This window comes from Lepidochelys olivacea (assembly GCF_965140295.1).
Source record: "Lepidochelys olivacea isolate rLepOli2 genome assembly, chromosome: 5".
NCBI lineage: Eukaryota > Metazoa > Chordata > Testudines > Cheloniidae > Lepidochelys > Lepidochelys olivacea.
The window spans coordinates 98,762,324-98,774,763 of record NC_140415.1 but is presented as its reverse complement, the minus strand read 5'-3'; the positions used below and the strand labels follow the sequence as shown (position 1 = coordinate 98,774,763).

The window sequence follows — 12,440 nt, the reverse complement described above, 5'->3', positions numbered from 1 at the left end:
TTTTTCTCTGAAAGCCCATCCTTGGGACTTAAGTGACATTGTGTGTCAATGCTCCTTCACCTTCTTAGATCTGGGGTGAAAATATGAAGGAGTCAGATCTGTTTTGTAGGATTCCATTACCCACCCTGATCAGACCTTTCTGATCATGATAGTTTCCCATCAATTAGAAAGGTCACTATCTTTGGAGCTGTCTTGAATGCCAGCAGATGGCCTGTGTGCTGTAATTTTAGCATATATTTAAAGATTTGTGGAAAATTCTCTGTCTCTTAAACTGCGAGGGAAATGAATGAAAATTTAATTGAATTTGGGAAAAACAAAACATTGGGAACATTTTATGCATTTTCTTGTACTTTGTAGGCACAAACTGCCTTTGGCCTTAGTGAATGCCACACTTCCATTTTCACCAAAGCAAAAAGGTTGTTTTCACTAGCAAATAAGTCTCCAGTGGAAACAGATGCTTATAATCGAAATAGATGAAACAGAAACAGAGTGTGGGAAGGGGTGTAACACACAAGCAAAGTGAACAATGTGATGCCAGCAAATGTCATGTTCGTTCCACTATTTATTTACTTTTGCGGGGGGTGGGGGGAACAGTTAGTTAGGAGCGGATCAGCTAAATGGAAAGAAAAGTGGAGAGGGGACATTGAAGGGAAGGGGTGAGAGTAGACAGGATAGAGAAGAAGGTGGGAAGGGGGCAGGTGAAGAGACTGTGAGGGAGGGGCAGGATTGGAGCAAACAGCCAATTGGTGCAGGCCAGAGAAAGTCCAGTCCAAACTATACAAAGTTCTCAGAATGTCCAGACATCCCTGCTTTGGCTGCTTCTAGAGTCTCCGGCTGGTTGTTCCGCTATGCAGTTTTTCTCCAAGGCCACATGGTGAGGGGAAGAGACAGGTGGCACCACCTGGGTTCTAGTGCCCTCAGAGTAGTGGGGGCCTGTCCTGGATAGTTCTAAAAGTTCAGGGGAGGCTGAGGTGGCCCCAGCTGGGCCCCATTTTCTCTTCTCCCATCAGTGCAGCAGCCCCTGCTTTGGCTGCTTAGTTTGCTTAGCAGAAATTTATATAGTTCCACGCGGAGCCCTCAGGGCTTATAGTTTTGTTTCCATGCCTACTTGAGTCTGTTTAATTGAGATGGGCCTGGGTCTCAGGTATTTTCTCTTGAAACAATCTGAAAAATTCATCTGAAAAAGCTAGAATGTTTAGGTCTTGGCTAAACTGGCAAAACACATGAAATACTAATCTTTCTGTCAGAAGCAACTTGGCCCGGTTGAGTTAAGTGACATTTTGCAATCCAGAAGTCAATGCAATTATGAATGAAATGAAATGAACAATCTGCTTCCCCAGGAAACTGTGCAGCCCTGCAGTGTGCTTTTGTAACCTGGTTTCCTCTGTGCCTGCCAGCCTTCCCTCTCCCTGTGCCCTCACTGACTGCTGGTAGCATTCTGCCAGTATCTTCCAGAAAAGGGCTTTTGGTTCCATGTATTTACTAAGGGCTCCAGGCAGGTACTTCTGTACCCTTATAGGTTCCTCTGAATCTTGCAATTCATTTTTCTTCTTTTGGGAACTACCAGCAAAGTTACTCCCAAGTATCTAGTACTTCCAAATTATCTTAACTAAAGAATATTTTGGTCTATAAGTACCTACTACATGGGGAACAGGAATTTGATAACAGAGGAATTTTCAATCTAGCCGACAAAGATATAACAAGATCCAATGGTTAAAAGTTAAAACTAGACAAATTCAGACTAGAAATAAGGCACACATTCTACCAGTGATGGTAATTAACCATTGGAGCTACTTAACAAGGGTTGTGGTGGATTCTCCATCACTGGAAATTTTAAAATCAAATTGTGATGTTTTTCTAAACGATTTGCTCTAGTTCAAACAGAAATTAGTTCAGGGAAGTTCTATGGCCTGTGATATACAGGAGGTCAGCCTAGAATGATCACAATAGACCCTTCTGGCCTTATAATATATGAATTTGTGAATTTGGAAAATGGACATAAATTTCAGAAAAATCAAAGTTATACAGAATACTCTTTATCTAGTCTAAGACTATAGAACCCTCACGTAGATAGGATAAACCTTATAGTTACAATCTATTAAGCAGGAACAAAATTTTCACCTTAAAGTTCAGTTTTCTCTTCCAGCATTAACACTGACACGGTCTCTCATTTTATTTTCATGACCCAATAAAATATAACTGTCTGGGGACAACTAGTGCAAATTTTTTACAGTGAGGGTATTAACCATTGTAATAATATACCTAGGGACAGGGTGGATCACATCATCTGAAGTCTTTAAATTAAGGCTGGATCTTTCTGAAATATACGCTGTAGCTCAATCAGTAGTTAAGGGATTGACGCAGGTGAATTTCTATGGCCTGTATTATGCAAAAGGTCAGACTAGATGATCATAATGGTTTCTTCTGGCCTTAAGACCTATGGATCTATGAACTGTGTTGTAACCAGGTCCCCTAACTCTACTGCTATTGTAGGATAGGTGAATATGCTCTCCATTATCTGTTAAAGTTTTCTCATTGTTTCTCTGTGGCTTATGCTCTAATAAATTGGTTAGTCTCTAAGGTGCCACAAGTCCTCCTTTTCTTTTTACCCCTTTTTTTGGTACTCTGGCTGTGGGATTTTCAGTTAGACAAACACTGAGCTCTTTTAAAATCCCAGCCTGGATAGTCTTCTGATGTATTTTGATGTTATAATGTCAATTTTTTTAACCAAGATATTCTTGTTCATTTAACAATTTTAATTATTTATAAATTAGTTTAGTTACTTAATTTTAAAATTAGATTATTATATTTTTGCTATCCAGACTAGAAGACTACAAGTTCATTAAATTTTATTTTCTCATATCGAAAGTTTTATGTGAATACACATATATGTACCAACGTGTTTTCTGGTGTCTTTCCAAAACAACGGTTTCTTTTGTGCTGTGCTAAGCACACAGCTCTCTTTGAAGTAGGCTTAGGAGCATTTTAATAGCTGACCCCAGAAAATATCAGAGTTCTAAGTGGAAATGACAGTTCTTTAGATCAGTTCTTTATACTGAAATCTATTTTTGTAAACCAGTGAATCACATTTGTTACCATCTAGCTACATCAAATACATTCCAAAAATAGTTACAATTTATACGAGGCAATCCTACTTTAGATTGTCACTATTATGTATGGAGAGTCATATCTCAGCTCAGCAGAGAAGAAACAAACAAAAATTAGAACCTAAAAGCTAATAACCAGGCCACATTTTCAAACAAAGGTGCCTAAAGTTAGACATCTAAATCTATATTTGGCCCCGTACATGTGTCTTGATTTCACTGAAATCAATGGAGTAGTGAGTGCACAGCACCTCTGAAAATGAAGCCAGTTATTTAGGTATCAAAATATGGATCTACTGTAAAATTTTCCAAAGTGTCTAAATCCCATTTTCAAAAGTGATTTAGGCACTTTGGAGTCCAAGTCCTATTAACTTTTAATACAAGCCTTAGACCTTGTTTACTCACAGTTTTTGTACTGCTTTAACTATGTCATTTTAGAAATCAAAATATGTTTGGACACATTTATATTGATGTGAAGATGCTTATATCACCAGAGCTTACTATGGGGCGGGGGGCGGAGGGAAGGGGAAAGAAACATTATGTAGACTGGCCAAAATCATTTTTGAAAATGGGTCTTAGCCTATTTAGTAACTTTTTGAAAATGTTATCTCTAGGCACCTAATTTTAATAACCCAAGTTTGAGAATGTTGGTTTTAGATTTTAATTTTTATTAAACTATTTGCTCCATCCTTCCCCTGGCTCTTTTCTGAGCACCTGTACCATCTGACTACCTGAGCTGGGAGCGGATTGGTGCAATTCATATCAAATAATTGTTACAACTGTGTACGCCAATGCTCTATAGCTAGAGGGAGGTAACCCTTCCATTCTGCTTTCTCCAATCTCTATAAAGTGAGATTTCATTGGCAGTTGTCTCACCATCTTATCATTTTTCTTTGCTTCCATTTTTCCTAGGGGAAAAATCATTAATGAAGAAGCTTTAGTTAAACTATCATGACAAAGTTAGAATAATAAGTGAGCATCACACTGACCAGAAAAAGTGATCACATTGTAAAGAATTTCATTCTGTTTTAGAAGGAAGTGTATTGTTTTATTTTTTGCTTTTTAGTTTTGTTCTGAAAATGCATGAACTATACATTTTTAATGTGCAGGTGCAGAATTCACATACAAAGACACTTACACTTACTTTAACGTCTGGCTTACACCTACAAGGGAGATGTATCATAGGCTGAACTGCCATTCCTGCCTTACACCCTTGTGCCTAGCATTATGCACCTCACGTGGCCCTGATTTTTCCTCTCAAGATCCACGTGTGGAGGGGACCAGCAGGCAGAGCTATCCCGGCTTATGATGAATTTGGGGTTATAAATTTCTGTAGCACTGCTCCTCAATCTTCTTATCTCACAGACAACTTTTCATAGGTTTGATGATTTGCAAAGCAGGAGGGGGCAGGCCAAGGATGGGAATGGATGGGGAGAGTGTGTGTGTGTCAGAGAGAGATATTGAGAAACAGATTAACTAGATGCATCATCCTTCAAACAGCCTCATAAGGAATATTCATGCTGGGATGTGGGTAAGGTTCAATAAGAGCCCATGTAAAGGCTTTGCATCTTGGGAATCTCAAGGGATCCATAGTGGGTGACTGAAGCTTCTGCTTAATCTATTTGAGGGCAAAACTTGCCCTTTGATGGAATGATCTGTCCCTTGCCACCCCCTCCTCTATTAATCCCCACTTCCACAAGTTTTTCTTCTTGCGGGGGTGGGGGGGGGGGGAAAGGAATCTGACCTATATGGCATGTAAGAGCACAGTTCTCAGTTACCTGGAAGAGGGCCATATTCTCTGTACTACCTCAGCATAACTGAAGTAGGGAAGGATGGTGATTCAGCCTTTCTCTGAATTTCCTGGCTTTACTGAGGTTAGACATTTTGCATTTCCTTCCTTCCTCTTCTCATTTAACTACATGGGCTTTTTCTGGTTTCAACTGGAGTGGGACAAACCATTATTCCAGGATGTGCACTATTCCTTTTGCTGAGTGTAATGCCTATGAACGAGGTCAGATGGGACACTTTGGAGAATAAAGCACTTTGTTTATTCTAGGAAAGTTGTAGCATGGGCAGTGTCTGTATAAACTTCTCCATGTTACCAAGCCAGTGTGCATTAATTCTGAACTGGAGGGAGAGCAGCTGAGGATTAGAAGGTAGGGCAGGCTGTCTCCTGTCCTCTCCTCTTTTTTGGGGGTGGTATTTTCTGTGATATAGACACTTATCCTCTGGGAACTGGTCTGAGACACCAACATGTTTCACAAAGGCAACTCCAATGATAATGACCTTCAGTTCCTATTTACTGAACTGGATTTGGAGAAAGTTGGACCTACAATTGATGCTTATAGAGATAGAGATAAAATATTATGGGCCAGATCTTCAGATGGTGCAAGTTGGTGTAACTCTATTGAAATTTACACAGATTTACACCACCTGAGGATCTGAGACATACGGGTGTATCCATATCTAGCCAGCTACCTTGTTTTCCAAGCTAATGGTTCTTGGTTCTGGAGTGATAGGACCACATTTGAAAAGTGGGATTCTGTATTTGGTTCTGGAGCACAGTTCTAATTCTCATTGTTGACATGGGTCAGTTAGATTTTACACACACACACACAAAGTATGCATTGTATAATCTACAGAGACAATTAACTTCTATATATAGTCAGATCTACTAGCATGCTCTTATTAAATTACCACATAATCCTGCAATTATACAATAGCATGCCATGCAACTATAATTCTCCCTTGTTTAAAGTTTTTACTAAATGTAAAAGCTACCCAATAAAGTTAATACCAATGTATGAACTACAATTAAATGAATGACAACAAAATATGAAGGAGATGGCAGACATAGATCAAGCTTGTATCATTCACAAAGTAGCTTCAAATAAATATGGAATGCAAGAAGAATCATAAGACAATTTGGGAGTCGCTGTAGGAACAGTGACCGTGAACAAAGGATATTTGAGAGGGCCCCTAAAACATAACTGGTTCATATAAAATTAAAAGGAGGAGGGACAGAATCTTCAGTCTGTTACCAGGGCTGGATTTACACCTCATGCACCCCTAGGCACAGCATCGTCAGCGCCCCTACTGCCTAAGGCTGACCTATGTGTTGCACACAGTTTTAGAGAGGTCAGGTGCCCCTAGAATGCTGATGCCCCTAGGCATGTGCCAACTGTGCCTCACTGGAATCCTGCAATGGGGGAAGTAGACCCCAGTTGGTGTGCTACCGGCACTAAGCTTGGTTCCATTGAAATCAATGGCAACACTCTCACCGACCCCAGCGGCCGCAGTGCAGTACCAACCTGGGAACATTTTTTTCAATGGATTATTTCTAAAGAATAGGGGTAGGAGGGAAGGTGGGTGGAAGGCGGGTGTTTAGGCTTTGTCTTTTTTCTCTAGTTTTACTTTCCAGTCCAGACGAGCCATAAAAATAGATTTACTGTAACAGAAGACAGTATTCTATAAATGCAGCACGACAAAAAACAATCACACGCTACTCTGTGAGAGGAAGAAAAAGATTTTCTTCTTCCACTGTTATCTTCATACCGCCACAGATCTCTTGTTATGAACTTATTGGCATCTACCACAACCAAATTAAACACCACTGTAGTTTGTCCATTATTACTGTTGAGCTACTTTCCAAGCTAGCTGCCACCTGGCAACAGTTGTGTTGCTGTCAACTTTTAGCCAGTCTTTTTAAGACTTACTTGGAGACGTCCAAAGTGATCAATATTAATAGGACATTTCTTTTTAATGACTTTTTTACATGTTGGTGACCGAAACCTTCCTGAACTGTTGCTGAAAAAACGTGAGCTATCCACTTGAATCCTGTTCACCAGCAGTAACCTCTAAGTGCTGTAATACATCCTCTACTTTGTACATGCTGAACTGCCCTACATGCAATTTACCTAGCACTTTGGAAGCTGCAACCTCATATCTAGGATTAATAATTAACCTGGGCTACTTAAGGGCGATACTACCTGACTCCATGAAATATTTAGTAGCTCCTTATGTTGGTAATTAGATTAAGATGTTTTTTCTCAACCAAAAAAGCTCTCACAGTTAGCTAAAGGGGTACACTTTGGCCTATCTTGTGCTATAGATAATTTATCTATAACATGATACCAGTGATTACAAAGCTCACTTTTGTCTTTCACTTTTGTTTTTGATACTTTCTCATATTTGTGAGGTTCTATCACAGCTTATGCTCAGATAAATTGGTTAGTCTCTAAGGTGCCACAAGTCCTCCTTTTCTTTTTGCGAATACAGACTAACATGGCTGTTACTCTGAAACTTTGCATGTAGTGTGTGATATTTTTAAAGATGCTCTCAAAAATGTGCAGATGGGATTTAATAAACTGTTGTAATAATAGGACTGCTCTTCCTCTGCTTCTCACTTTTCTTAGCACAAAGTGCAGAGGCGTGTTATGATTCTCCAGGGATGTGCAAATAAAGTTCTTATTCTCAAAGCTGAGAACTGAGGTAAAGAGCATTTCAAAATATGCTTAGGAAATGATAATGTGCATAACATACAAACATGTAGAGGACAGGGAAATACATTTATTATCTGTGTATTCCCTGATAGTTGCATGTTGATTTAGATAATGGCATAGAGAGTACACTTATAAAGTTTGCAGACCATACTGGGAGGGGTTGCAAGTGCTTTGCAGGAGAGGATTAAAATTCAAAATGATTTGAACAAACTGGAGAAATGGTCTGAAGTAAATAGGATGAAATTCAATAAAGGACAAATGCAAAGTACTCCATTTACGAAGGAACACTCAGTTGCACACATATAAAATGGAAAATGACTGCCTAGGAAGGAGTACTGCAGAAAGGGATCTGGGGGACATAGTGGATCACAAGCTACAAACAAGTCAACAGTGTAACTCTTAAAAAGAAAAAAAAGGAAACATCATTCTGGGATGTATTAGCAGGAGTATTGTAAGCAAGACACAAGAAGTAATTCTTTCGCTCTACTCCGTGCTGATTAGGCCTCAACTGAAGTATTGTGTCCAGTTCTGGGTGCCACATTTCAAGAAAGATGTGGACAAATTGGCGAAAGTCCAGAGAAGAGCAACAAAAATGATTAAAGGTCTAGACAACATGACCTAGGAGGGAAGATTGAAAAAATTGGGTTTGTTTAGTCTGGAAAAGAGAAGACTGAGAGGAGAGATGATAACCATTGTCAAGTACATAAAAGGTTGTCACAAGGAGGAGGGAGAAGAATTGTTCTTCGTAACCTCTGAGGATAGGACAAGAAGCAATGGGCTTAAATTGCAGCAAAGGAGGTTTAGGTTGGACATCAGGAAAAACTTCCTAACTGTCAGGGTGCGTAAGCACTGGAATAAATTGCCTAGGGAGGTTTCCATCGTTGGAGACTTTTAAGAGCATGTTAGACAAACACCTTTCAGGGATGGTGTAGATAATACTTAGTCCTGCCTTGAGAACAGGGTACTGGACTAGATGACCTCTCAAAGTCCCTTCCAGTCCTATGATTCTACGGTTAGAGCCAGCCAGGACATCGGAAGTTTAGGAGGGAGTGGGGGAAATTTCCTTAGTTTCCCCTGACCATCGAGGGCTTGACTTTGATCTCACAGCAAGAAAATCAGAAGTAACTAATTTTAATTCAGTGGTGTATCCCAGCAAAAAGCCATTGAGTCTCTGGTGGAGGAGGGATGAGCAGGAGCAAGGAAAAGAGTACTTTACAGTAACTGTTTGATAGCTGCAACATCACATGGGGCTTATGGTTTCCTTATTAGTTTCCTTGAACGCAATTGCACACATATTCTCTGCCTCATCACCCACAGGCCCTCTTTCACGCTCTGTTCCACCACTAGATGTGCTTGTCATATCTTTTGTTAAATACTGCGGTGGGAATTTTTCATGGAATTAAATTGTTATTGAGACTTGCACTCAACTACCAATTAAATAGGGACTTGAAATTAGTCATGCAAGTATGCCTATTCCTGGATGCATACATAGCTGGGCTGCTGCAGAGCACAGAATGGCTTCTCTACAGGTTTTCATGTGGCAGGATCCCCCCATGAGGATGTTATTCACTGTGTCTTCTTAAAGCCCTCCCCCCCACGAGGATGTTATTCACTGTGTCTATAACGAGTGTACAAAAATGCTCTTTAAAAGTCAGCTATAACCAAACCTGCACTGCCTACTCAAGGAGAAGGTACCTATGTAGAACATCAAGTGTAACTTTGACACATAAAGTGCTTTCATTCTGACACAAGATGCTGAATAGTGGCAAGCTTCTTCTATCTACCCAATAATACCATGTGGTATGTATTTCCTTTCATTTGCTGTGGAATGTGTGAGAGGCTTCTGAGTGGTTCTTTAACAGGAATGGTGAGTGCTATCAGTACTGTATTCAAGTGCCTCATACTTTGCAAAGGTACTTAGATTATGACAGGCAGATAGAAAAGGAGTACTAGTGGCACCTTAGAGACTAACCAATTTATTTGAGCATAAGCTTTCGTGAGCTACAGCAGATAGTTCAGTATTAAATATACAGTTGAGCCCTGTTAAAGTGAAGGGTCCCCTTCTATTTAAAACAGAACATCTGCATACGTGGATAGTAACTAGACTAGATGATTAATTTGGCCCAATGTGAAAGTTAAAGCCCTTAACAAATATAGACAGACTAAATACTGTCATGCAGATAAGGGATTTTTGTAACATACACGGGGAACCACCAGGGACCTAGTCAGAAACCTGAAAAGATATGGAGAGGAAGAGAAGCCTAACAGTCAATAGGAATGGGGAGAGGGGACCAAATGAAAGAGGGAGGGGAAGGGGAACTTCACTGAGGGAAGTCATGGGAACATACCAGCAGTAGTCCAGGAAACCTAGATCAGTATATCCAAAGGGCAAGAATTCAGTTTGCACTAGAAATCTGCAACCAGCTTGCAGATAGAAACAGAAAACCCATCCTTGCCAGAGAATCCAGGACGCAGAGAGGAATAAAAAAACTATATTCTAATGCAGAGGAAAACACATAAAAGGCATTTGATGTGACATTCATTACATTGCAAACAAGCATGCCCAGTTTAAATCCTTGGATTCAATTGAGGGGTTGAATTCATGATCTAAAAGACATGTTTTTATAAACTCTGCCTGTGGAAAATAATTTCTTTGTTTTGGCTTAGCCAAACTCATGATAATTTTATAATAGAAAAGAGAAGTTTCGGGAGACTATCTGTGCCCAGCTATGGATGTATGATGTGTATAATAAGGAGGAAATGTTTTCACATTAGTGACATTGTGTCAGGCTTTTGTTTGAATATTATCTTGCTGACTTTCTAAACTCTTTGTTTCACTTTGAGAAGTGTATTTTTTAATTTTGAAGACTGGAACAGTAAAATAAAGCAGATGAATGGCTGAAAATTGATTTTAGCCATGCCACTGCATATTGTGATTTCTTCAGCCCTTTCACAATCTAGACCCTGTGCTTGGATGTAAAGTCTTCATAAATCAACTAGTGCCACAGTAAGTGGTGTTGATGGTGATTCACTAGGTGACAGTCTTCCTTCTGAATTGAACAAAGGGTGTTAGAAGGATCAGGGCTACTTTTGAATGCTTGCAGTCATTAAAGTCCCACAATATTTTTCATAAGAATAAGAAAGATTAGCTTTGGTTCATGTGGCAATTCTGAGCTGGTTAATAGTATTCTTCTTACATAAGCATCACCTGAAGTTTTTAAAAATGTTTTGACACATTGTAATATTTTTGTTTGCTTGTGTGGATATAAGCTGTGGGCAGCAGATCTATGCATAAGAAATAACTCCAGTCAGACGGACTCAGACAATTAATCTATTTGCACATCTTCCAGAAAAGAACTGCATCACAACTAATAGTTAGCAATTCTCCAACTGCCCAAGAGTCTCCAAATGCCTAAACAGGCAATTAATCAAAATGTGTAAGGTGCTCTGGATTAGTGCCATCTGGTGACAACCAATATGTTTTTGATATCACTGTGCAAACACTGGATTTCAAGAAGTCTTGTTTCTTTGATATAGTACTTTAGATATGGTCATTCAGCAGCTAAAGCAGCCACCTCTCCTCAAAAAAACTACATACACTGGTGTCTTAAAATTTGTGCTCACAAAAGAGAATACAAGGGGGTGAAGAGGACTCTAGTAAATGACTGGTCTCATCTGATCATCATTTAAAAGGGCTGATGTTACACAAAATCTTAAAAACATTTTAAAGGAACTCTCACTTTTTTTTTCCTTTCACTCTTATGTCCTATCTGTCTCAAGGGAATACTTTAATAATTTTGTCAATCAAAACTCTAATCTTCTGGAGCCAATTGAAGCCACAATTATGAGAAAATGATTCACAGACTGTACAATGGACAAGACCTATGTGGAGGCACTGAGGGGAGTGAAATATATATAGCCCAGAAGAGAGCAGACACAAGGGAACCATGATTACAGTCTATAAATATCTTCAAGGTAACAGTTAAAATGAAGGAGAAGAATAATTCATTTCGTTCCAGTGGATGAATGGATTACGACCAATGGCTTGAACAAAAGGAAATAATTCTTAAGAGGAAGTACTACTGGGGAATAGGCTAGATTACAAAACAAGACACCATGACTTCAGGTATTCAAGAACAGGCTAGATAACGTTAGCAGGAATTAAGTAGACATCACTTCTGGAAAATGCAGATGGCTCAGACTAGATGACTCAAGTTGTTTTCTTCTGGTTGCACTAACGATGATAAAATTTCTGGGAAATACAAACGATAAGAGCATCAATAAGAGAACAGGGATATATGAACATCCAATGTGGAGTAATAGGACATGTTTTTCCAGCCTGAAGTGGCAGGAATTCCTGTGTTACTATATCATCACATGCATGTCTCTTTGTTCTTATTTCTCAGGGAAGCCCAGCTTTTTGTGGAAAAATTTGAAGGTGCACTTGGAAAAGGAAAAGGGAAAAAGTTTTATGCATACAAAGTGATGATGACAAAGGTAAGGATTTTATTTCATCAATTTCATACAATGCAAAACAATAGACTGTTGTAGACTATCATTCACCACATCCTCATAAATACCATCCCATTCTACACTTGCATTTTTAACCACTTTTGCCCCAAATGATCCCAAAGCAGAGGTCATTAACCAAACCCATACCTGCTGATTGGGGTCTATCTTCAAGAGCCTTCTAATTTGTTCCACCAAGAGTTCCATCCTCTGGAGATTAAAATTTGGTTTTGGGTTAGGCCCAGTATAAAGAAAGCCAATGACAATCATACTCCTTGAGAAGATTCAAGTGTTCCACTCTCCACATTGTAGCAGAAAAACTGGC

The 12,440-nt window shown here is 39.4% G+C and overlaps 1 protein-coding gene across 1 annotated transcript in view; it reads left to right on the top strand.

Annotated features, from left to right (window-relative positions):
- Positions 1 to 12,440, top strand: part of TMC1 (transmembrane channel like 1) — a gene marked incomplete at both ends in the record, with an annotated part of 96,916 nt that overhangs the window by 34,986 nt on the left and 49,490 nt on the right. Inside the window, one exon of the mRNA XM_084628140.1 lies at positions 12,013 to 12,103. Within this exon, the coding sequence (XP_084484266.1) occupies positions 12,013 to 12,103 (91 nt within the window). The remainder of the gene's footprint in view (positions 1 to 12,012; positions 12,104 to 12,440) is intronic.